Source organism: Monodelphis domestica, chromosome 1, assembly GCF_027887165.1.
Source record: "Monodelphis domestica isolate mMonDom1 chromosome 1, mMonDom1.pri, whole genome shotgun sequence".
In the NCBI taxonomy this organism is placed as follows: domain Eukaryota; kingdom Metazoa; phylum Chordata; class Mammalia; order Didelphimorphia; family Didelphidae; genus Monodelphis; species Monodelphis domestica.
Window position 1 is genome coordinate 582,119,067 of NC_077227.1, and position 25,545 is coordinate 582,144,611.

At 38.1% G+C, this 25,545-nt stretch overlaps 1 protein-coding gene across 4 annotated transcripts; it reads left to right on the top strand.

The window, feature by feature from the left end:
* Positions 1–146: 146 nt before the first annotated feature.
* On the top strand, positions 147–25,276 carry DDHD2 (DDHD domain containing 2). Of its 4 annotated transcripts, XM_001381832.4 has the most exons (18): positions 147–414; positions 2,152–2,379; positions 5,306–5,496; positions 5,955–6,044; positions 7,649–7,769; positions 10,258–10,347; positions 11,760–11,895; positions 13,514–13,722; positions 14,341–14,408; positions 15,487–15,609; positions 17,303–17,398; positions 18,155–18,280; positions 18,389–18,544; positions 19,803–19,905; positions 20,044–20,220; positions 21,041–21,203; positions 22,501–22,616; positions 22,962–25,276. In XM_001381832.4, exons 2-17 carry the CDS (start codon positions 2,160–2,162, stop codon positions 22,580–22,582), a joined length of 2,151 nt encoding a protein of 716 aa, XP_001381869.2. In that variant the 5' UTR covers positions 147–414; positions 2,152–2,159; the 3' UTR covers positions 22,583–22,616; positions 22,962–25,276. The 4 variants fall into 4 exon arrangements, 3 of the variants coding, with proteins under 3 accessions (XP_001381869.2, XP_056669505.1, XP_056669504.1); XM_056813526.1 differs by lacking the exon at positions 2,152–2,379 and having other exon boundaries at positions 295–414; XM_056813527.1 differs by lacking the exons at positions 20,044–20,220; positions 21,041–21,203; positions 22,501–22,616; positions 22,962–25,276 and having other exon boundaries at positions 277–414; positions 19,772–19,905.
* The last annotated feature ends 269 nt before the right edge of the window (positions 25,277–25,545 follow it).

Consider the following 25,545-nt stretch of genomic DNA (forward strand, 5'->3'; position numbering starts at 1 on the left):
TCTCCTGCTCCCCTCCCTCCTTCTTTTCTTTCTCTTTCCTCTCTGCCACTCTTTCTCTCAACATGCTGGCTCCCTTCTCTCCAGCACCTCTCCCGCGAGCTCCGCCCTCAAGTCTCGCGACACGTGCCGTGCGCCCCGAAATCCCCGTGCCCCGGCTCCCTCTCCCTTCCTCCTCCCGCATCTCGGATGCTAGGAGCCGGGGTGGGCTGGGGTGAAGTGGGGGGCAGGAGGGAGGAGACCAGAGCTAAGGCTCCGCGGCTGCGCGTGGGAGCCGGAGCGAGGGCGGGGGTGTATCCAGACTCTCAGCGAGCGCCCCGCCCTCCTTCCTCCCCTAGGGTCCCCGCCCGGCCTCGGGGAGGGGCCTGGGCGCTGACAGGCCGGGCCGGCCCTCCAGCGGACGGAGGCCGAGAGAAGGTGAGAGAACCGGGAGGGCCGAGGGGACCGCTGGGGTCGGCGTGGACTGGTGTAGGGTGGGGGCGGCGGGGTAGGGATGCAGCCCGGAGGCCCGGCGGGGCGGGGCGAGCGGCCTCCTCCGGGTCCCGCCTGCGGAGCCTGGGGGCGATCCTGCTGCGCTCCCAGTCTCCCCCCTCCCGTTGCGGCTCTTCCGTTGCTGTCATCGTCGTGTTCCTGGAGAAGTTACTGGGGGTGGGTGGGTGGGTGAGACACTAGAGGCAGAGCCGGGAGCCAGGCCCGAGGGGTAAAGCGGATGCGACGTCTCACCCCCAGGGCACGACCCCGGAGGTCAGGCCGGGCTGAGGACGCAGGATATCCCCCCACCCGCACCCGCCCAGGTGGGGTTGGCGATGAGAAAGACCAAGATCCTCGTGGGCGCGTCGGGGGTTCCTCTGAACCCCATCTCGCCCAGGCTAGCCCTGAAGGTCGAGATGCTCCCTAGGTGGAGGGAACGCTGTATGGGGTGTCCCAGCAGCTGTCTCCAGTTTCCAACCCTATGACTTCCTTGCCACGAATACTTCGGGCAAAGTCCCCAGTTTCGGAACCTCAGTTTCCTCATCTGCGAAACGGAGATAATGGTACTTTGCCCTCATCTGTCCAGCTGAGATGGGGCGCAGATAAAATACGGTCCCGTGTGTGTGTGCGCGCGTGTGTGTGTGTGTGTGCGCGCGCTTCGGGTTCTCTGAGAAAAATTATAGAACACTTTATAAATGGAAACGATAGTTATTGATGATTCCCTTGAGATGGTGGCCTTACTTTCTAAAATGGTTGCCTGTTCAGACGGCTTCTAATGTGGAAGAGGACAGAAGGTATGGTGGGATCTATAACTGCTGGTCATAGTATCTAGCACTTCTTTTAGGCATTCTCCAGTGACTACCAGCAAGTTTAAAATGACATCTTTGAAGATGCTTGAAATGACGCTTCTGAAAGCGTACCTGGAGCAGGCTTAAAACTTGGGCTCAATTTTGGACATGACTTATGAGGTCCTTTTCAATTCAGATTGATTTGCTTGGAAGATACTCTGGCTTTGGTACTGGGTTGCTGTTGGCCTTAAAATTTCTTTCTTGATCAGACTGGAATGAAATTCTGGTGTCAAATATTTCATTGCAGCACAGTCTTGACCTTACCAGTTGCTTACATTCTGGCCTCATATAACAAATTTTTGAAGTCTACATGCTTGATCCATCGGTTTTTTTTCCGAGACTTCTAACACCACACTCCCCTGGTGGATACCTCTTCCCCCAAATTACAATTTTTATCCTTATCCCTTTTTACCACCCTTTAGGTGCTGTCTTCTTCCCTTAAAGTGTTAGTTCCATGAGGGCTGAGACTGTTCTTTTTTTGAATTTGAATCCTGAGCACTTAGTACAGAGTGGTAATAAGTGCTTAATGAATAGTAAGTGCTTTGAGAAATACTTGTTTTGCCTTGCCTTTCTGAGGAAGAGTAGGGAGCCCAGCTCTAGACAGTTACTTGTCATAGGGACAAATATTTGTTTAAAGTAAAAAAAAAGGAGTGTTAACATGTAAGTTGGCTTTTTGTTTTCAGGATCCTGCTAGTTTTTGTCCACTTACTACATTGATTGTCCTTTTGCAGAGATAATCCCACCTACCATAAAATGGTCAGATCTCAGGGCACCAATTCCAATAGTGTATGTGAAAACATTTCCTTGAGTCTGTTTTCTTTCACTTGTCTTTTAGAAAACACAATGTCATCTGTGGGACAGCAGCAAGAACAGCTGTCCCAGTCAGATCTTTCCCCATCATCAAATTCTTCTAGTTCCTTTGAGATAATAGACATGGATGCAGCCAATTTGTATGAGCCGGTATCTCCTCACTGGTTTTACTGCAAGATAATAGATTCAAAAGAGACATGGATTCCTTTCAACACTGAAGATTCACAGCAGCTGGAAGAAGCTTATAGTTCTGGTAGGCAGAACATTATGGGTTTTGGTAGATAATTATACTTATTTTGCCTTTTTCAGTTTATAATCATAAGGTCATAGAGTTGGAAGAGACTTCAAAGGGCACCTGAACAAGAAATCCCTTTTACAACTTCTAGCCTGTGCTTAAAGATCTCCTTTGATAAGGAATTCAGCACATCTTAAAGTAGTCTTTTCTAGTCTTGGACAGTTCCAGTAAAGTTTTTCTTAGTGTTGAGCCTGAATTTGTCTCTCAGCAACTTCTTATACCTATTTTTCCTAGTTTTGTTTTTAAGGGCCTAATGAAAAAGTTTCATCCTTTTTCTACACAGTAACCCTCCATGTACTTGAAAATTTCACTGCCTCCTCACAATTTTTTTTTTTACCTTCTGTCTTAGAATCAATACTGTGTATTGGTCCCAAGGCAAAAGAGAGATTACAGCTAGGCAATTGGGGTGATTTGCCCAGGATCACACAGCTAGGAAGTGTCTGTGGCCAGGTCTGAACCCAGGACTTTTGGTTTTCAATTCACTGAGCTACCTAACTGTCCCCTCACATTTAAATATCCCTAATGATCCTTATTTGGCATGATTTTTATTTATTATCCTGGTTATCCTTTTTTCTACTTGTCTTAATTTATTAATGTCTTTCCTAAAATATGGCAGGATAAAAATCACATTAAGTTTTTTGACTGCCATCATACCATAATGACTAATACTGAGTTTGCTTAATAATTAATATTGAAATTTTCTTTTTCACCAGAATTATCTTGCCATGTATCTTCCATCCTGTGTTTTTGCAGTTGATTTTTTAACATAATTGTCAGACTTTACATTTATTCCCATTACATTTTATTGTATTAGGTCTAATCCAATCTCATCCTCAAAAAATTTTAAGTTCCCCCTTATGTAATTATTTGTTAGATGTTCTTTCTAGTTTTATGCTATCTATAGAATTGAGGTAAGTACTCTCTACAGCTTTATCTAAATAAATCGCTAATAAAATGTTGAAGAAAACCGACAATAGTTTACAAAGCATTTCTCTCACGTCCTATATTAATATCCCAGTTTATGGATGAGGAAATAAGCCCAATGAAGTTAAGTGATGCCTACAGACACTTAGCTAATAAGGAATTAAGTTGGGATGTGAACTCAGGTTTTCTGATTCTCAAGTTTAAAGTTCTCTCACTATACTTATTTTCATCTATATTAAACTATAAATAAGATAGAACTCATAGCAAATAATTTTAACAAAGACTGTTTTCCAAAAGGGCAGCTAGGTGGTATAATGGATAGAGTACCAGGCCTGGAGCCAGAAGGACCTGAGTTCAAATGTGGCCTTAGGCAATTACTGTTTGTGTTACTCTAGGCAAGTTATTTAATTCTGCTTCAGTTTCCTCATCTATCAAATGAGTTGTAGAAAAAAATGACAAACCACTTCCATATCTTTGCCCAGGAAACCCCAAAAAGAATCATTAGAGTCCGATACACCTGAACAAAAAACATATTTTCAAAAAATTATTGAGAATTTTCATATCAGGCAATTAGGTGATTCAGTAGATAGTGTGTTTTTAGTCTTGTAAACATTTGAGATTCCATCCTGCTTCAGGTGCTTACTAGCTGTGTGACCCTAGGAAAGTCACTTAACCTCTCTCCACGTAGTTTTCTGTAAAATGGGGAATATAATAGCACCAACCTCACAGGGCTGTTGTGAGGATCAGATGAGACCCTTAGAAATGCTTCGAAAAACCTTAAAAAGTTATGTAAATCCTATCTATTAATCATATAAAAGCTACAAGCTTGACATGAGTACCTTCTGGCAAATCTAGCTAACAATAAATCTTAGTCATTCAGAATGCCTAGGGATAAATCATTGTCAGTGGCAGAATTTTGAAATTAGCACCTCTGAGTACTTAAGTGGTTTTTATTTTAATTTGTTTTTGATGGAAATCTTTCAAAACTGTCATCATGTACTTTTCTATCTTCTTAAATTGTACTGAATTTCTTTTAGCTGTTCATGATGACTAAGAATCATCATAGAATCCTAAAATTAGGAAAGACTTAGAGGTAGTATTAGTATTATTGTGCAATTGTACAATCAATCCCTCAGGAGCAATGGAGGGATGAATGAAGCTAAAATATTTTTTTTAAATATAATTTTTTTGGTAGATTATTGCTTTTGTTGATTTTGTTTTCCCCCTTTGTTTTCAGCCATTACTTTTTGCTGCTGCTGTTACTGTACTTTTCTCTAACAAGTCATTTCCTTCCTTCTAATAGGCTACTTCTTATCTGTTCCTGGCTTGGAAATGATATAACCAAGCCTATAACTGAATATAAATAAGGGTAAATATAGAGTGTGAGGACTTGAAGGGCTCTGTTAGTGAATTGTATGAGCTTTAGGTCATAAGTTTTGTGACATTTTTATTGTTTAGAAACTTTTTTCCTTCCTTGTTTTTGGTTGTATTATGGAAAAGATAGTTCCAATTGTCCTGTTTAAGACATTTGTTTTTGTTATTTGAAAATAATTTCTTTTGGAATTTTAGCCAATTATTTTAAAGTATATTTTCCCAATTTGTTTTAGTTTATCATGCCTTTGAATATAAAATATGTATACATATATATGTGTATATACAAATTGGGGTTTCTTTAGTTACTAGAAACCTGGGTTTTCTATCCTCTGTACCATTTGAAGCGAATCATTTTTGGATTCTATAAAATAGGGTAAAGATGGCCTAGAGTATAGTGTCCTATTAAATATGGTAAAAATCATGACTCTCAGCGGTCACAAATTTAATTTGTAATTTGTAATGGAACACAAGTATAGTTATAAAGAAATTTATAAAGTGCAACATCATCCAGAATTTAGTGTAGAATATATCCTGCCTTTTTTTCCCCGTTAAGTGTGTTTCTCCTTCTTTTCCTTTTTCCTATTAGAAACAGATTGTAATGGAAGAGTTGTTCCCACCGATGGGGGCCGATATGATGTGCATTTGGGAGAGAGGACAAGGTATGCTGTGTATTGGGATGAGCTAGCATCAGAAGTGAGGCGCTGTACTTGGTTTTACAAAGGAGACAAAGACAATAAATATGTTCCCTATTCTGAGAGCTTCAGTCAACAATTAGAGGTAACTACGATGCTTTACATATAGCAGTTGTTTTCTTTAGTTTTTGTCTTCCTTTCCTCCTTTTTTAATATCTCTACTTCTTGAGTTTTCTGATTTTGTTTCAACTCCAAAAATCATGAGATAGTACCAGATTCATAGATTATTAGCATTCCTTTTTTTGGAAATTAAGTTAACTTGAAGTTAAAACTTAGAAAGAAATTTTCATTTTCTGATTCTTAAAAGACTTTAGAAAATTATGTGCATTTTTCATATTATATGATCATTTTTAATGTTAATACTATAGAATACATTCTTTATGTCTATTGCCTCCTTTTGTTACCTCAGAACTCTGGAATTATATCATCTTGAAATAAAGGTGCTTGGTGAATTTGGTTGTACTCTAGCAAGATTCATGTGTCTAAGTTGTTTTGACTTGAAAAGCTGTTGGAAAAATCTAATGAAATGTCTTTTCTTCTAAGGAAACCTACATGCTTGCTGTAACACTAGATGAATGGAAAAAGAAACTTGAATCCCCAAATAGAGAAATCATTATATTACATAATCCAAAGGTAATCAAAGACTTCCTCTGATGTGATGAAATTTGAATTAAAGAGAATACAGTTTCTTGTTTTTATTATCACTCAGGATTCAATTAAGTTTATTCTTCAATAACTTTTTCCTCCCTTAATTTTCTTAAGAATTTAACAACTAGTAGCACACTGTCTTTATTTATTTCCATCTATTTTATTTTTTAAAACCCCTATCTTCTGCCTTGGAATCAATGGTTCCGAGGCAGAAGAGCAGGAAGGGCTAAGCAATTGGGATCAAGTGACACACCCAGGGTCACAGAGCTAAGAGTATCTGAGATAATATTTTAACCCAGGACCTCCTGTCTCCAGGCCTGGTTCTCCATCCACCAAGCCACCTACTTGCCCCCTCTACCTATTTTATAATAAGGAAACTACAGAGAAATCTACCAGAGTAAATTAGGAAACCAACATGTACAGAGTACTGCAAAACTCTGGATGGGCATGTCTTCCACATGTTGTAGACCAATTAGTGTGAAGTATCTTTTAAATGAATGTAGGTGTGTGAGTTGTATGTAACTCTTAATTATATGCCTGTCACTTCTTTAGCCAAAATAAGGGCATGAGTTTTTATCTGTTTGACTCATTTCATTCATATGGAAACACATTGTTTACTACTGACAATGAATTAAGTGGAGCATACATATCTCTTATGGTATCCAGGAAGGCCCAGGTAAGTATCCTCAATCATTTCTTTTTTTGTTCTGTTTTTTAAACCCTTGCCTTCTGCCTTATAACCAATACTAAGTATCCACAAAAAGTATCTACCTAACTGCCCCTCCTTAATAATTTCTTCAGTACATTTCCTACCTCTGCTTTCTTCAAATCTATATCTCATCTACTTAGGGTCAGGCTCTCTCTCCCTTTGCTAGAAGGCAATTAACTAATTTGATGAACTGATTATATTAATATGCTGAGGGCAGAATATTATGGAGATGCGCAGAGTCCTCCCCATCACTTCCCAGGTTATTATGGATGTCTTAATAGGGGTGTTTTGGAGATAATTCTTTGGTCTATAATATGAACTTATGTAAATTAAAATAACAAAAATGTATGAAATAGTATTGATGATGTTGGTATAACATTACTAGTCTTAATTGGAGGAAAAATCTGTGAAGTTTAATCTAGCTTAAAAAAAAATTAATATGGAGATAGCTAGGTGGCTCATTGGATAGAGAGCCAGGCCTAGGAACAGGAGATCTTGGGTTCAAATTTGATCTCAGACACTTCCTAGCTATGTGACCCTGGCAAGTCACTTAACTCTCATTGCCCAGCCCTTACTGCTCTTTTGCTGTAGAATCAGTATTGATTCTAAAATGGAAAGGTAAAGGTTTAAAAAAAAGTTCAAGAATATTACAAAAAATAACTCTTATTTATTAAAAACATCTTGATGAGTTTGCCCAGTGCAAAATCTCAAGGTTCTTTTCTTAGGGTACAGTAGCTACCCAGCAACTCTTTGTTTCTGATTCAGAAGTGTATATTTCTGATATGTTTGAAATTATGTTTTCTTTCCTTCTTTGCTAGAAGTCCTCATAGGGATGACTTCAATATTGACTTTATTAATTACTTTAATATTTTTGTTTAAGCTGATGGTTCATTACCACCCAGTGGCAGGATCTGATGAATGGGGATCTATACCTACTGAACAGGGGCGCCCTAGAACCGTGAAGAGAGGAGTTGAAAACATCTCCGTTGATATTCCTTGTGGTAACTTATGCTAAGTATTATCTACCAAAATAATATTTCTATGTATCCATTTTCTAAATTGTGACCTTTACATGTTGGCTTAGATTTTCTTGGTGCCCCAAGTTAAAGTTTTTAAAAATAACCCTCAGGTACATGGGTTTATTCTGATAAAAGATTAGCATTTGTTTTTATTTATTTTTTTGAACTTAAATACCAAATGAGATCAGTGTTTCTATATACTAAGCAAAGAAAAAAGAGTATTGTAAATGAAGCTGTGAATCTCTGCCACTTTTGATAGTACCATCTGTTTCTCCTTCAATGTATATAAAAATTTAACATGTTCTTTTCAGAGTTATCAGTCTGTTTCCTAATGCCTTTTTCTTCTTTTATGCATTTAAAAATTATTCAGTGACCTTTTTCTTCCTTTTTTAATTTTTGTAAAACTATCAATAATTCCCTTTCTCCTAACAAATTAAAAGAAGTAAAAACAAAATCTTTGTGTCAAATATGCATAATCAAGCAAAACAAATTGCTCATATTGGCATGTCTAACATGTGTATTTTATTTTGTACTTTGAGTTCATCACCTCATTATTAGAGGGTAGGATATTTATTGCATTAATTGTGTTCTTAACACTTTACGGTGTTGTTTTTCTTGCATAGTTTATTTTCTAGGTTCAGCTTACTTCACTCTAATTGAGTTCATACACTCAATAATAATAGGAAAGTTAGGAAGAAAGAGTACTTGGAAAAGATAAATGAGTTCAGTTTTGGACATAGCGAGTTTAAAATGTTTTCAGGACATCCAGTTATTAGAGATGTTTACTAGGATCGCTTCTGGGCCCCTTGGTTAAGATCAAGAGTAGAGATATTCACTAGGAAGTTTGAAAAGCAAGTATGGAGATCAGGAGAGAAGTTAGAGTGGGATAAATAGATCTGAGAATCTTCAGCATAGATATGATGATATCACCAATACAGTAATATTTAGAGGGGCAAGAGAAGCGGGCTGAATCCTAGGAAATATCCATTATCATTGTTTATGATATAAGAAGGACTGATCAGACAGGTAGGAGAAGAACTAAGAACAGTTACAGAAACCTAGAGAGTACTCAACAATGCCAAAGACCACAGAGGAGGTGGATTAAGAGGTGTGTTAGATTTAACAGTTAAGAGATCATTGGCAACTTTAGAGAGAGCAGTTTCAGTTGAATGATGAGGCCAGAAGCCATATTGCAGAGTTAAGACAGAGAGAGGAAAAGAAGTAAAAACAGGAGAGATGAATGGTTCAAGTGATGTTTTTTTTTTGTTTTTTTTTTTAGCATAGGGGAAATGTGGTCATGGTTTGTATGTAATGGGAAAGCAGAAAGTAGACAGAGATTAAAGATTAGTGAGAGATTATAGAAAGGGCAATCTGCTGGAGAAGATGAGATGGAATGGGGTCACTTATGCATGTGGAGGGATTTGTTAAGGATAAGGGCCACCTCTTCGTGTGAGGCATGGTTGAAGGAGGAAATAATGGGAGAAGATGATATAAAGAGATAAAAAGAAGCTCTTGGTGAATAGCTTCTTTTTTTCTAGTGAGGGGGGAAAACACCCAAAACAAAATTTTAGTGCCTTTTTGGCTATAGTCCCAAATTGGCTTCCAAATTGAGTAGATTTATAGCTCCACCAGTCATTATCATGCCTATTCCCACTTCTCTTCTAACAATTGTCATTTTCCTTTGTTGTCATTTTTGCCAGTCTGATGGATGAGATAAAAGCTCAGAGTTGTTTGAATGTGGGTTTATTCTGATAAATTTCTCTAATTATTAGTGATTTAGAGTACTTTCTCTAATTATTAGTGATTTAGAGTACTTTCTCATATGTTTATTAATAGTATGGGTATCTTCCTTTGAAAATTGCCTTGCTACATCCTTAAACCATTTATTTCTTTGAGAATGGCTCTTGTTCATGTATATTTGAATTAGTTCTGTATATAACTTGGATATCAAACCTTTATACAGAGAGACATATTACAAACATTTTTTCTAGTTAACTATTTCCCTTCTAATTTTAACTGTATGTGAAAAAAATGTCAATTTTATGTAATAAAAAGTGAATTGTTTATTTTCAATTGTTAGAGGAGCTTTGGGAAAACATACACACCAAAGCACTGTGGGAAGATCTGTGAATTGATCCAACCAGGCTGGAAACCAATTTGGAACTATTCCAAAAGTTACTAAATCAACAATACATTAAATTGCTCAAATCCTTTGAATCAGAAATACTACTATTAGGCCAGTTTACATCAAAGAGATCAAAGACAGAAGTCCTGGTACTGAACCTTTACTGAAACTACTGAGAATTTGGATGTTAGTCTGTTGTTTAAGTTTACTAGAAAAAATTTTCAACAATTTCATTCAAGAAACAGTCAGATAGTTCTTTTATAATATTTATTATTTGTCAGTTTTAATAATCTTAATGAAAAGGTTAAACAGTCAAAAAGACTGGTCTTTTTATTTACTTTTTAGGAGAACCCTTACAAATAGATCATCTGGTTTTTGTGGTCCATGGAATTGGACCAGCTTGTGATCTTCGATTCAGAAGCATTGTACAGTGTGGTAAGTGTGCAAAATATGTAAGTGATTGGTTTTCCTAAACAGTGTTAAGGAGGTATGCCTGCAGCCTGTGACAAATTGTTGCTAGCCTATAACTTGTGGTATAATCAGATTTGGAAGAGTTAAAGGTAGACTGCTGAATAACCAAGCTTCTTAACTTATAAATAAAATACTATTGAATCTCTAGGGATAATACTCGGATAATAGATAATCTCTTAATTAGTAGGCGATGAGTGGCCAAGTTCTAACTACTTATAGAAGTCTGGTTTCTCTATCCCAGATACTATAAATGTCAGGAGGGTGCTAAGGGTTGGCAGTGGCCAAAGTAAAAACAAAAAGCCTTGATGAAACTCTTTGTAGGTTGAAGTTTTTGATAGATTCACCTAACAAACCACATTTTTAAATTGTTTTGTTTGAAAGAAAGTCAAAATATCCAAATAGGCAATCAACATTTAAACCTGTGAGTTAGGATTGTCTTATGGAAGACAGATTTTATGTGACAGGTATTGTCCAATGGTTATGTATTATTTTTCACGTAAAATGTTTTATTTTGTTTTATTAAAAAAAAAAAACACTTATCTTCTGTCTTGGAATCAATACTGTGTATTGGTTTCAAGGCAGAAGAGTGATATGGGCTGGGCGGTGGGGTTAAGTGACTTGCCCAGGGTCACATAGCTGGGAAGTATCTGAGGGCAGATTTGAACCTAGGACCTCCCATCTCTAGGCCTGCCTCTCAATCCACTGAGCCACCCAGCTGCCCCCACTTAAAATGTTTTTAAAGTAAATTTTTGATAGCTTAAATTTTTATATCACATTTCCCACTGAATCCTTAAAGAATCATTCTCTTATAATAAATGTTTTTTTTAAAAGGGATAAAGGAAAAAAGATTTCTGTAAAACTAACAAATGAATAAAAAATGGCTGAAATATATGTAAATTCCACAGCCATGCTCCCCAGCATCTGCATGGAAACCCAGGAGTTGAAGGGGTGAGAGTGGGGGGCAGAGTGCAGGGTATCATTTTGCCGTCATTGCTATTTTTTCTTTTATGTTCTTGTAGCACTGTGTATGTTGTCTTCCTGATTGTGCTTACTCACAATGCTAGTGTAATCACACTTAAAAAAAATCACAGTTTATAAGTAACTAGAGAATGTTAAAGAATTTAACAGCTAGCCAGGGACTTTTTGTGAGAATCTTCCTGTGAACAGAGCAGAAAAAAGTTTGAAATTAATACTTTTTAATGAAATGTTTTATAGGTTACAACGATTACTTAAATTGATAAATTCTCATTTATCCCTAACTTTCTTTTCTTCCTGCCTTCCCTGCTAAGGAAATGATGTCATAAAGTAAAAAAAGTATTAAAAAAGAAGAAATGAATAAATTGTTGATTCAGAGTAAATTTTTTTTTCCTCCTCAGTAAATGATTTCCGTGGTGTTTCCTTGAGCCTGCTACAAACACACTTTAAGAAAGCCCAAGAACAACAACAGATTGGCCGGGTAGAGTTTCTTCCTGTCAACTGGCATAGCCCTTTGCATTCTACTGGTGTGGATGTGTGAGTAAAACCATAAACCTTTGAGATAGTCAACTGTGATTGTGTTCTTATTGAAACTTTGTAGTAGGGCTTCTGTTCATTGAATATCTAGGGATATTTTTGGCATCAGGAGAAGTCCATTGTAGATCTTTTAGCCTACTAAGAAATCTAGACTCCCATGTTTGTTTCTTTTTTCTTTTTTTATTTAAACCCTTACCTTCCGTCTTGGAGTCAATACTGTGTATTGGCTCCAAGGCAGAAGAGTGGTAAGGGCTAGGCCATATGGGTCAAGTAACTTGCCCAAGGTCACACAGCTGGGAATTGTCTGAGGCCAGATTTGAACCTAGGACCTCCCATCTCTAGGCTTGACTCTCAATCCACTGAGCTACCCAGTTGCCCCCTCCCATGTTTGTTTCTTGAGGGTCAAATGGTTAAACTCTGACCCAAACCTCCAGATTAAATGAAAGTTAAAAAAATTTTTTTTAATTTAAGTATTTTTCCATGGTTATGATTCATGTTCTTTGCCTTCCCTCTCCCAGAACTAACAAGCAATTCCACTGGGTTATACTAAATGAAACTTATTGGATGAAAGGAAGTTTTTGTTTCTTGAAACATTTTTGATTGTATCATCACTACATATTTATGTAGCTCAACAGCATTGCTAAACAAGGGCTCCCTCTCACAAGCACACACATTCTTGTTGGGTTTTTTATTTTTCTTTATTTCCATATATCTTGGTAATATGTATTCACTTTTTAAAGAAGGTAAGAAATTCCCAATCTTGAAAGAAGTAACACTAGAATTGTTTTGATATCCTGAGAGCCAAGACTTTTGTAGTTAAAAACTGGACGTTTTAAGTGTCTCTTGATAAGACATGATACCAGAGAAGTTGGGTAGGGTGAGGGCATCTTATGTGAATTATAGGGAGAGGGAAGATCTTTATAGGAAGAGCAGTGAATGTGGCAGACCACCAGAGGTGAGTTGTTTTACCAAAAGTGTGAAAAGAAGAGAGGGCATTTTTTTCACCTTTGACCCTGGTGAAAATTAGCCTTCCCAATTTTATGCTTTTTAGTTCTTCATACCTGTTAACCTTGCCCATACTTATTTCTGTCATGATGATTTTCCTAGACAGATATCCTGTATTCTTTCCCAAGTGTGCTGGGGTCAGGGACTACTTCACTCACATCATAGACATGACTTGGGTTATGGTGTTAGAAACTGTAAAATGGACTTTTTTCTAAAAAAAGAGTCCAAGGCTGGCTGATGTCCATATCTCTGCTGTTCCTTGGCTCTCTTCTTTCTAGGTGTAGCCTTCTCTTGGTTCTTGGATCCTCTCAGCCTCTTGTTGCTTTTGGAGCACAGCTCTTGGAGTTTATGTCCCATCCTGATAGGCTCCCTCCTTTTGCTGTCTGACAGAACTTTTAAACAAACCTTTCTTAAGGAAGATACTGCTTCTTTCCCTTTCTCTTCCCCTCCCCACCAAAAAGACTTGATAAATGACTTTCTGAGAGATGTGGCATGCCTTAGACAAACCCTGCTTATCAAGTTCTCAAAACAAATATGTTTCTGGAAGATAACATGGAATTGGCCATAGCACTCTTATTTGCATCTCCAGGTAAAGTCTCTCTCCTGTTTTCAGAGATCTGAGGAGAATTACTCTGCCCAGCATCAACCGCCTTCGGCACTTCACCAATGACACAATCCTGGATGTCTTCTTTTACAATAGCCCCACCTACTGTCAGACTATCGTGGACACAGTTGCTTCTGAAATGAACCGAATATACTCGCTCTTTCTGCAGAGGAACCCTAATTTCAAGGGGGGCGTATCCATAGCTGGTCATAGTTTAGGTAATAATAACAATAGTAAAGGCTCACATTTGTATGTTCACAATGTTTTTTATATGCAGAATATCTTTTCGTCCTTTGTGAGATAAGTTGTGCAGGTATTAAGACCAATTTATAGATGAGAAAAATTAGTCTATAAACATGTATCACATACCTGCTCTATGCCAGACTCTGTGCTAAGGGTTGTGGCTGCAAAGACAAGAGAAGGCAGTCTCTGTCCTCAAGGAAATACAACTATGGATAAAGAAGCTACAGATAGGATGGATTGGAAAATGAGGCTTCAAGTAGCGAAATGACTAGCCAGTCATAGCACTAGCTGAAATGAATAAGACCATGGACCTGTACAATGAGGCCTTTGATCCCCAACCTCTTTCCCATACCTGTGTTGCCTCCTAACACTTGTAAGAGTGTTCTTTTCTAGAGCCATATCAGGTTCTGTGACAGAAGGCTTATGGGAAGTATTTGGAATAGGTGTTAGAATAGAGGGGGAATGATTTTTACTTTTCAGACTTATTTACAGCAAGTCATTATCTTGTTTTTGTATGTTGGGTAAAATATCAAAATAGGAAAAGCTAGTACTGGTTGGATTTTTCCTGCTTTTTTCCCCTTTTATTTTTACAGGATCACTTATATTATTTGATCTCCTAACAAATCAGAAAGATCTTTTGGAGGAAAATGACAGTGAAAAGGTAAGCTAGTTTTTTAGTCAGTTACTCAGCAGTACACCTTGAAGGCATTTAGACTCAGGTTTCTGGAGTTGAGGTCAACATAATTGAGCTTAAGTATTTTCAGTTTTGGTAAACATAAATATAGTATTTATTATATCTAGTATCCTTTGATGTCAGAGGCATTTTACACTGGGTAGCAGAATTTTTAAGTAACTAAACATGAGCTTTAATTAAGAAGATGCATGCTTATGGGCTTGGACACTTGTAAAATTGTAAGGTTATATAAGGGAATTTAGATGTCAGTATATTCATTTCCCATAGTTTTACATATGAGGAAACTGAGCATTTTGTGAATGGAATATTTATAAATTAGTTCATATTTTAAGGGTATTAGGAGAGCTTGTTTTAAAAAAAGGACTGCTATGAGTTTTTTTGTAAAGTAAAATCACCCACTATTCTGGCCATTCTTCTGGTACCTTAGCACACATGATGTTATCTTGTATTAGTTATTTTTAATGTTTCCCCAAATTAAACCATAAACCATATTAAGACTCAGCAACTACTATGTCTGCTTTTTTGTTTTCCCAGAATCTAGTACATTTAAGGTGCTTAATAAATGTTTGTTGATAATGATAAGTGCTTTTAAAAACAGAATAGGCACATTCTAATTTATGCTTTGTTTTAACTCTAGGTTCTCATACATGTTTTGTTTATAGTAAATTACCTGAATCTGATAGATCTCTTTATGGTATTAATAATACTAGATTCATAGATGATGTTTTATTATAACAAAATACCATTAAAGTGATATTAGTAATAATCCAAATATTTTTAGTGAGAACTCTGTAATTTAATTTTATAAAATGTGACTTATCTTCAATTAATTCCTACATTTTTGCTTTTATACAACAGACATTTCTCAGTAAACACAGAAACAACATTCTTCCTCTTCCCATCCCCTCACCCACTCACCCAACAGAGTATATTCCCATAAATGTTGGTTTACCAGAGCTGTAAGGAAGGATGTTTTCTTTATTTTTGATCATATAGAACTAGTATTTTATTGTCTCCATTATTCATTTTATTCTGTAATTTCCAGGTTACTCAAAGGGTTGTTTTGGATCAGGAAGATACATTGGGCCTGGAAGAAGATCTCAAGAAACTTCAGCTCTCTGAATTCTGTAGCCTCTTTAAGAAAGAGAAAATGGATAAAACAGCTCTGGTAAAATTGGTTAAGCAGTTATTTGTGATACTTTGATGCTTTTATTACTTTACTCACCAACATCATCAAGTGATCCTTATTGAAGGTCTACCATATGTTTAGCTATGTATAGACTATATAGTACCTGTCCTTAGGAGCTTTGCTATATCATTTTAATTATCTTTAAGGATTTGTTGAATGCTAACATGTGTAGTGCTTTATCATTTAATGTTGTTAAGACCCTTAGTCCATAGAATTTTAAAGTTTTAACAGTCTACACACATTCAGGGCAGCAAGGTGACTTAGTAGAGACCTAGGCCTGGAGGCAGGAGGTCTTGGGTTCAAATGTGGCCTCAGACACTTGCTAATTGTGTGACCTTGAGTAAGTCACTTGAGCCCAATTGCCTAGCCCTTACCATTTTTCTGCCTTGGATTTGACACTGGTATCCATTTCTAAGAAATGAGGTACAGGTTTATAAATTAAATAAAACAGGCTACAGATATGTGGGAGCAAAAGAACCTGTACAACTTTATCATTTTAAGGAAATAGTATGACAGCCAGAATAAATCTAGTAAGTGAAATAACATTTTCACTGTGGCAAGTTTAGTGATTGATTTTTGATTCATACAAGGTTTTTAGTATTCTAAGATTCACTTATAAGAACTGATATTTTTATATGCTTAAGTATTTAAAAAGATTCACAATTTCATCATTTTGGATATTCTTCTATAGCACAGATTGTACCCCTTCAGTGCTTTGGGGATTAATGAGAGGGTGTGGTCCAAACGTTGTCATCATCTAATGGTCAGCCTTCTGTTGACAAGTGTTTGCAGTTAGGTTAGTCCTTGGAAGACGGCTACTCAGCCTGTGACTTGGCCCTTCTTTGAAACTTGTTAGGATTTGCCAATTTGTACGATTCTGGCATAATGTTACTTCCCTTTGCTGATGGAGGATTAGAGAAGAGCCCAAGTGTAAATTCCATCTTTGTTTTCTTCCTAGCATTTTTGCTCTTTCTCACTTGAAGCAGAGGTATCAGTTGTTAAAATGTCTTTCATCAATGCAAAGCCATGCTTTTTCTTAGCAGATATTTCTATTTATTTATTTTTGATTCAAAGATATTTTATTTTTCCAGTTATATGTAATAATGATTTTCAGCATATGTTTTCCAAAATTAAATGATCCAAACCATCTCCTTCCATGGTTCTCCCTCTCCCCCACTCGGAGACAAAAACATACTTCCTTATTAGTTACTATTGTAAGAGCAGATACTTCTGATAATAATATTTTGTTAAAACCAAATTCTCTTATTTCTATGTTATATTCTAAATATTATTGTGCACTTCTTTCTGTGGATAATGGTTAGGCAAGACAGAGACATCTAGCACCTACTTAGAGAATAAGGATGAATGGCTTTTCTCTACTTTGTGGCATCATCAAATGGCTCCCTTCTTCTGTCTCCACAAGGATAGAGTATATCTTCTACAGCAAAGTAATGATAATTGTACCATTATAATATTAACATCTTACAAGGTTAAAGTACTTTTAATACTCTTTTGTATCCTTTTAAATGAAACTCTGCTTTGGAGAGCTAGAGCAATGCAAAATGCATATATAAAACAGAAGCAAGGCCTGGCTCTGTTCTCAGGAGTCGCAATACTTATTTATTTTTGTCCAATTTACCTAGAAGTAAGGCATTTGATTTTCTGTACTTAGGCTTTGTGTACAGACAGAGATCTTCAGGAAATGGGAATTCCTTTGGGACCAAGAAAGAAGATACTAAACTATTTTAAGAACAGGGAAAACACACAGGTAATAATTTTATGTCCGGCTAAAATTCTATTGTTTGAGGATACATCTCTATTAGGTTGTCAGATCCTTCTGCCCAGCCAAGCATGACTCAGGGTAGGTGGCAGGGATGTCATGATATTCTTTTTACTCTTTGGAAGTCAGTCTTTTGTACCTCCTCCATACCTACTAAACATGATATTGGTCCCAGAATTCTAACCTCACTGGCTGCCCTCTTCCATTCTTAGATTTCTGTACTAGTTAAATGTTTCCCAATTCTTCAGATATTTGTTTGGTTCAGACTTTTAGTTTTTAATTTGGCTTTATTTTCTTGTTTTGTGTTTGTTGTTTCATTTCTCCTGCCAGTGAAACAGTTATAAACTCTGATCTGTCAGTTAAAGTAGTTCACAGAATTTCCTAGTAAGTACACATTCCCACCCAGTTTTCCTTGTATCTGTTTTTCCCCTTTATCTATTTTTTATTCCATTTCTTTATCTGTTTTTCTTAGCTAATGTTTTACCAACTCTTGCACAGTTGGCTGTTCCAATTTGCACAACACTCTGAAGTGTGTATACAGATACAGCATTGCTGTCAGGCAGCTGTTGTTCCATTTTGTTTTCTGAGTGACTTTTCCCTCTTTTGGCATTAGTGGCTACCATTTCAACACTGTTTGTCTTTGTGTTGCACTGCCTTTGAAATGTCAAAAATACATCATTTAATCCTTTGGCCGATTCTCTTAAAGGCACCTCTAAGGAATTTGATTTTTTTTTAATTTCTCAGGGTATTAAACAAAATCAGCAGTCAGTTTTGGGAGAGAATTTACCAGCACTTTCAGAAAAATTCAAGGGCTGTAATAGTACTGATGGTGCTGGAAATGATGACTATTTGGATATTAGCATTGGACAGGTAACATTGGACAAATTGTTTTTTGGGGGGGTATTAGAACAATAGGTGTTCTAGAAACAAAGACATAATTTGTGAGTGTTGTTTTCCTTTCTCTCCCCAAATCCTCAGGCTTCTGTGAAATACCCTAGGCTAATCTATAAACCAGACATCTTTTTTGCCTTTGGATCTCCCATTGGAATGTTCCTTACTGTCCGAGGATTGAAAAGAATTGATCCCAGCTACAAACTTCCAACTTGCAAAGGTTTCTTCAATATTTATCACCCTGTAAGTACTATGTGGTTACAGCTTCACTTCAGTCAGTCAGTCAGCTATCACTTAATAGACACCTGCTGTGTGTGGCAGGTACTTAGTATATAGAGATTCAAATAGAAACTGCCTCTCTGCCTGCAAGGAGCTAATGGCAAGTTGACATGTACTTCAATATCTGCAAAATAAATTCAAGATAATTTGGAATGAGGAGAGATAAAGGAAAGCAGGCATCATATTAAGATGGCACTTAGTTTTGGAGTTAAAACTAAGTTTCAATTTAGTTTCTGTCAACATGGAATCTAGGAATCCCAAACTTGTGGCCTAGTGGGATCTGATGAACCCCAAGTTTCATGACTAGCTTATAGGTTGGAGACCCCAAAGTTTGTACTTGTTCCCTGTTCCTGTGGGAATCTACACTGAAGGGAATCCTAGGCTAGCAGTTTCAGACTGAGTGGGGGACCCTCAGGGTAATAGACAATCCACTTCAGGTGGGAGCTAAGCCCAGTCCAAAGTTGAATGACTCTTCTTGTCTCCAGAAGTCTCTCCCAGTATATCACACCCTCCTTCTGAGAGGATCGAACTCAGGACCTTCAGCTTGTGAGACTGATGCACAAGCGAGACTGATTGTGCTGCCTATAGTGCCAAAGAGTCATTTGACTTCTATTGGGCATAGCTCCCACCTGAAGTGGATTGTATATTACCCTGAGGGTCCCCCCACTCAGTCTGAAACTGCTAGCCTGGGATTCCCTTCAGTGTAGATTCCCACGGGAACAGAGAACAAGTACAAACTTTGGGGTCTCCAACCTATAAGCTAGTCCTGAAACTTGGGGTTCATCAGATTCCACTAGGCCACAAGTTTGGGATTCCTAGATTTCATGTTGACATTTCAAAGGTAACTAGGAATTTTAGGAGATGGGGAAGAGAATGTGCATTTGAAAGAAAGGAGACAGGAGATAGATTGTTGTGTAGGAGGAATAACAAGGCCAGTTTGTCTAAACAATGGATTATGTGAAAGGACTATAAATATATAAGAAAGTTGCACAGTTAAGTTGGAATGTGGTTGTGACTCTTTAGTAGTAGAGACAACTAGAAACTGTGTATGATGGCTTTTTTGGTTGTTGTTTTTTTCTTTTCTAGATTATTCTACTGAAACTATTGGCCTGGAAAAGACTTAATTTCTCTTTTTTTTGCTTTCTGTAGTGAGCTTGTGATTGCTTGTCTCTTCTTGTCTTTCTCTGGCAGAAGTAAGTCTAGCTATTGCTTTTCTATGCAGTTTGACCCTGTGGCATATAGGATTGAGCCAATGGTGGTTCCAGGAGTGGAATTTGAGCCTATGCTGATCCCGCATCATAAAGGCAGGAAAAGGATGCATTTGGGTAAGGCCAAGCTAAGAATCAGGCAGATTGAGAACTGGTGATTTAGACCATGGCAATGGACATGGCTTCTGGCCTTTCTCTTCAGCTTTGTGCTGAATACTCCACTCCTTAAAATTCCTTTACTACTGTATGTTTTAGAACTGAGAGAAGGCTTGACCCGGATGAGCATGGACTTAAAGAACAATGTGTTGAGTTCCTTGCGAATGGCCTGGAAGTCCTTTACCAGAACTCCATACCCAGCCCTTCAGGCTACAGAAGCAGCTGCTGCAGATGAATCTGAACCTGAGCCTGAACCAATCCCAGAGAAGCCAAGTGGTTAGTGGAACTGTATAAATGGTTTCTGTGTTAGACTAGGGAATCCTTCTGCTACCCACAGGCCTTGGGCTTTTTTCTTCATGCCCATTTGGTGGCTTCAGTAGGCCACCAAAGTTATAGAAACCAAGACCACAAATTACATAAACAATATGTAGTACCAATGTCCAGGAAATAATAAGCTGCTGTAGTGTCCAAAATTCCTCCCAAATATTTCTTGCCTGTGAGCCTTGGGGTAAGACTTTTGCAAGCATTTGTTTCTTTTTCAAAGGAGAGTTTCTTTAGAATTCATTAGATAGTTTTCTCTGACTCTGTTCCTGTGGTTTATACTTTTCTACTCTTTATTAATTCCACAGCACTTTGACTTTCTTTGTCTCTGAGCTTTAGCAGTGTTCAGCTTTATTTTATGAACCAGAAAGTCCACTCTTAAAAACAGAGCCAGTGAAATGGCTTGAGTAGAAAGAATGCCAGTATTTTAAATCATGGGTCAGCAAACTAGAGCCAGGGGTCTACCACCTGTTATTGTGTGGCCCACTTAGCTAATAGGCTAAGAATGATTATTACATTTTATTAAATGAACATTTAAAAAATTGTTAGCTTCTGAACCATAGAAAACAGGCAGTAGGATGTAGGTGGGTAACTCTTGATTTAAATGAAATCAGTGGGATTAGAGAAGCCTTTTAAAGGTTGGTGGGAATGAGAGAAAGCTATTCCTTTGAAGGGGTTGAGGGTGGGGAACAACTTGACAGTAAACAGGAAGTTTAGAGAAAGGAAAAATCGAGATGAAAAATTGATTGCTATTACCTTGGTTCCTGATTTCTAGATGGTCAAGCAGGAGATTCACTTGTGGCAGATAAAGAAGAAACTGCTTCTATCAATGTTGGAATGCTGAATGGGGGCCAGCGAATTGACTACGTATTACAGGAGAAACCTATTGAAAGTTTTAATGAATATTTATTTGCATTGCAAAGCCATCTCTGCTATTGGTAAGCCTAGGGCTTTCTTGTTCTTATTTGCACCTGAGCAGTATGAATTAAATACAGAAGAATTGGACAATAGCTATATGACTTAACTAATTTTTCCTCACTGGGGCTAGATTATAAAATAGTATGGCCTAATTAGTGGTGGTGTTTATTATTATTATTATTATTATTTTAAACCCTTATCTTCCATCTTGGAGTCAGTACTGTGTATTGGCTCCAAGGCAAAAGAGTGGTAAGGGCTAGGCAATAGGGGTCAAGTGACTTGCCCAGGGTCACACAGCTGGGAAGTGTCTGAGGCCAGATTTGAACCTAGGACCTCCAGGCCTAGCTCTCAATCCACTGAGCTACCCAGCTGCCCCCAGTGTTTATTATTTTTAAACCCCTACCTTCTGTCTTAGAATCAATGTATATTGGTTCTGAGGCAGAAGAGTGCTAAGAGTGCCCACATTGTAACCCTCCTGCGGCATGTGAGCCACCCCTTTATCCCAGAGAGGGGAAGGAGGAAGCCTCCCATTGGGCTGTTGAGAAATGTCCTTAGAAACATGTAGAGGGGGGGAGCACCCCTCCAATACTCTCTGGTATGTGTGCCATAGGTTCACCAGTACAGGCTAGGGTGTGAATGGGGGTTAAGTGACTTGCTTAGGGTCACACAGGAAATATGAAGTCATATTTGAATCTAGGACCCTCCTGTCTCTGGGCCTTGCTCCCTATCCACTGAGCCACCTAGGTGCCCCCTTGGTTATTATTTTTTTTAATACAAACTATATTAAATTACTTCTTTTCACTTGTAATATATTAGCTTATGTGATTAGAGCAGAGTTAATGATAACAGGGTCATAGATTCAGTACCCCAAATTGATCATTTAGCTTCATTCTCCCATAAATGTATGCTGTTTGATGGTCACAAGAAGGACTAGTGAGGCTATGAACTAAAGAAAATACTGTTATGGGAAAAGTGGGTAAAAAAATTGATGGGTGAATTTGTAGCTACTAGACAGTTTCAAGTGGACAAAGATTATAACTTTTAGATATCCCAGTATAGTACTCTGCAGAGTACTATTTGATAAAGTTGTTAGAAAAGCAATTTCCTTAAATCACTGTGTAAGGCATTGTTTAGCTAGCTTAGAAAGATGTAAAACAAAGTCAGTGATTTAGACAGGCTTAGAATTATTTTGCAAGAGATGGTAACCAGGACCATAAGAAATATGTCCAGGTCCATTTATACCATTATTCCTAAGGAGTAAGGGCATTTTAAAATGAATTCTCTTTAATGGTCTTGATGCCATTGCTTCCTCTCTAGGGAATCTGAGGATACAGTTTTATTGGTTCTTAAAGAAATCTACCAAACCCAGGGAATCTTCTTGGATCAGCCTACCCAGTGAAAACCGCTATCTCTACCTTCTGTGGCTGTTTAATGTAAGCTTTCAGTTGCCTCTTAGTTCTTTCTGTAAGAAACTCCATTGTATTAAGCAGTTATAAGCATACCCTGCTGCCACCAGCATCAAGATCTATTGGCCTTTGATTATTCCAGTAGGACTGTCTGGTCAAAAACAATCCTTGTGTAATCATGTTAGCGTTTTGTTGAAATATGTCATTTTTAGGATCTTGACTTAGAATCTTATAGCTTACAACCTTTTGGGGCCAATAGAGGAACTTGTGATTTAAATTTTTCAGACTGGAAAATCTGTGTCAGGTAATGATGAATATCTTGCTCTGCTAATTACAGCTATACAGTAAGCTCTCTTTTTCTTTCTTCTTTAGATGAACACTGAGGACTTTGCTTCTCTAGAGAAATCACCTTTCTTGTTGCTGCTGCCACCTTCTTGAACATGGCCTGCCTCATGCCCCCTACCCTTTGCCCTGCTGTGGGGAGGGAGAATCAACTTCCTCTGGAAGTGATGTGTATATTTTTATCACTGGTCTCACATGAAAATGTTTATCTGTTCACCAGATCACCAGAGCCAGTGGTAAGAACAGCTTCAGTTCTTGGGATCTTCCCTCTCGCTCTCCCTTTCCCTTTCTCAATTGCTCATGATTTCACCCTAATGATTGGCAGAATGATTATGGATGCTGAGGGGCAGCAGCAGCATCCAGGGGAGTAATGAGGCAACCCGTATTCAGAGTCACTGCATACACACCCTAAGTCTACGTTGTCATGGAATGGCTTTTAAGTGACCAGAACTCCATCAAGAAAAGGGTCTTCTGAACTAGTGTTAAATCAGGTATTTATGGCCAAAGATGTCAGATATCTTAGAACAAATTCAAATAGAAAAGGATCCCTGCTGCCCATATTGACTTAGAAAACCACAAATTAAGTTGATGTTGTACTGTATTTTTATTTGTTCTGTTAAATGTTTCCCAATTACATGCTAATCTGACTCAGGCTTCACTTGGAAGTTTTGCAGGCCTGTTTGATACTTCTGTCTTAGAAACTTCCTTTCCATTCTAATACCTCATCCTGGGAAGCTCAGGGCACAGTTTGATGGTTATTTAATGTAACAGATCCCCAATAAGACTAGCTGAAATAACAGTGTGTGGTTAAAAATCCTGAAATAACTTTTCCTGGAGGATGCACAGACACACTGCAGCTGAGAAGCTTGATTAGGCTACGTACACTAAAAATAAAACAGGAAGGTTTGCTAGCTGAACCATTTCAATAAATGGAACCTTTGTAAAATATCTTGCAAACCCATGTGGTTGAGGGTGGCATTGCTTGCCCCTATGAGCAAACTGCCACTTTATTCTAATCCCACTGTCTCGAGTGCTTCATAGAAAGGCTAGCTGTGTTGGCTGAGCAGGTGCTTTGGGGCAGCATTCACGGAACTCATCCTGGATGGAAGGGCCTCCAGAGGCCGGAAGGATAGCCTTGGCAAGCTACGCATACTGCTGGCTGAGCCCAGAGTGGCCTGGCCCTTGTGCAAAAGCAGGTGAATTCAAATGAAAGGACTGTTGCCAGTGAGTCACTTTTTACCTGCATAGTTGGGGATGCCTTTCTCTTTGGGGCTTGGGGGTTGCTACCTATCCTATGTGGGAGTAAAACTGTTGCAAATTTCAACAGTCTCTCAAACTCCCTTAAAAAACCATCACACTCCATTTCTAGTGTACTAGAAGCAGGAAAGGCTTCATTTTAAAACTAATTTATTGTATCATTATAGTAAGGCTAGAGTCATCTTGAAGTAGATCTTCAGGGTAGCAGTGGCCTTTACAGAAAAAGCCCAGGAGGTGGGGAAGGTCCCTGGCAAGAGACCATCCTGTGCTGATTGCCATGACTGAGAGCAAGACAGCCTGGCCTCTTCTTGTTGCCCTGATTGCCAGCAAATACTGGCCAAGAAACTTAGAAATCTGTTATGTGGGATGTTGTTTATTATGTAAAATATGAGAAGTTTGAACTAATCGATGGGAAGGGTCCCAGGAAGCTCCTGACCCAGGCTGTGCAGTCAGTGTGGAGAAGCAGATCACAGTTGCTGAACCAAAGATGGAAAGGGTATCAATAGGGTAGCTGAGATAACCGCTCTCAGTACTAACAGCTTGGGAGTATTAGCAACGAGGGAATGCTTGTTTGTAAGAGAGCTTTGTCCTTTGGCCCACTCACCTGTGAGATATCATGGTAGGAATGTTTGTTTGTAAAAAAAGAGCTTTGTCCTTTGTCCTGTCCCTCCCCACCCATGATGTATCATGGTATGTATGGATGGTTCGTATCTATTGGGCATCATTAGCCTCTGATAACTTTTATTTGTCTATTATTTGCACTACTTAAAATTCATCATGTGCAATCTCTTGACCAAGCCTGAAAAGCTTACTTAGTCTGTTTGAAGATTCTCCCTAGTGCAGTGATATTTTGCACATGTTCCTGGCAATAGTATTAGCACTGCCCATTTTAGCAAAAGCATCTATCTGCCTGCTGCATGGAACAATTCACTGTTCTGATGGCTTTTCAATTTGGGGCACTTTGGAAATGTTTGTTTTTATAACACGAACCTATAGAAAATTCTGCCTTGAATTCTGAAATAAAACCTAGCTGCTTCTTTTACCAACTTTAATCTGTTTTTCAATAAAGAAAAGCTCCATGTTCTGTTTATAATTGCATTCTTAATTTCAGGATTGAGCAGTCTCAAAAGCACTAAATCTGGACTCTGTGAATATCAAAAAGGACATTTACTTACATTTTTTATAAATGTTTGTTCACATCTGCAAAAACGGGGCAGAATTAGGAGGAAGACTGATATTTTTCTTAGTGAAATATTTTTTAAATTATCCATTTATGCCAGAAAAAAACAAACATTTACTATAAACCTTAATATAGGTAGGGTCTTAACTTGTAATTTCACAAGAAACAGCTTCAACT

What these genes read in the sequence shown, in the direction of transcription:
- DDHD2 (XM_001381832.4), top strand. Translation starts at nt 2,160, where the DNA reads ATGTCATCTGTGGGACAGCAGCAAGAACAGCTGTCCCAGTCAGATCTT. An exon ending in GGAAGAAGCTTATAGTTCTG is followed by an intron (nt 2,380 to 5,305) that starts GTAGGCAGAACA and finishes TTTTCCTATTAG; the next exon opens with AAACAGATTGTAATGGAAGA. An exon ending in CATAGCTGGTCATAGTTTAG is followed by an intron (nt 13,723 to 14,340) that starts GTAATAATAACA and finishes TTATTTTTACAG; the next exon opens with GATCACTTATATTATTTGAT.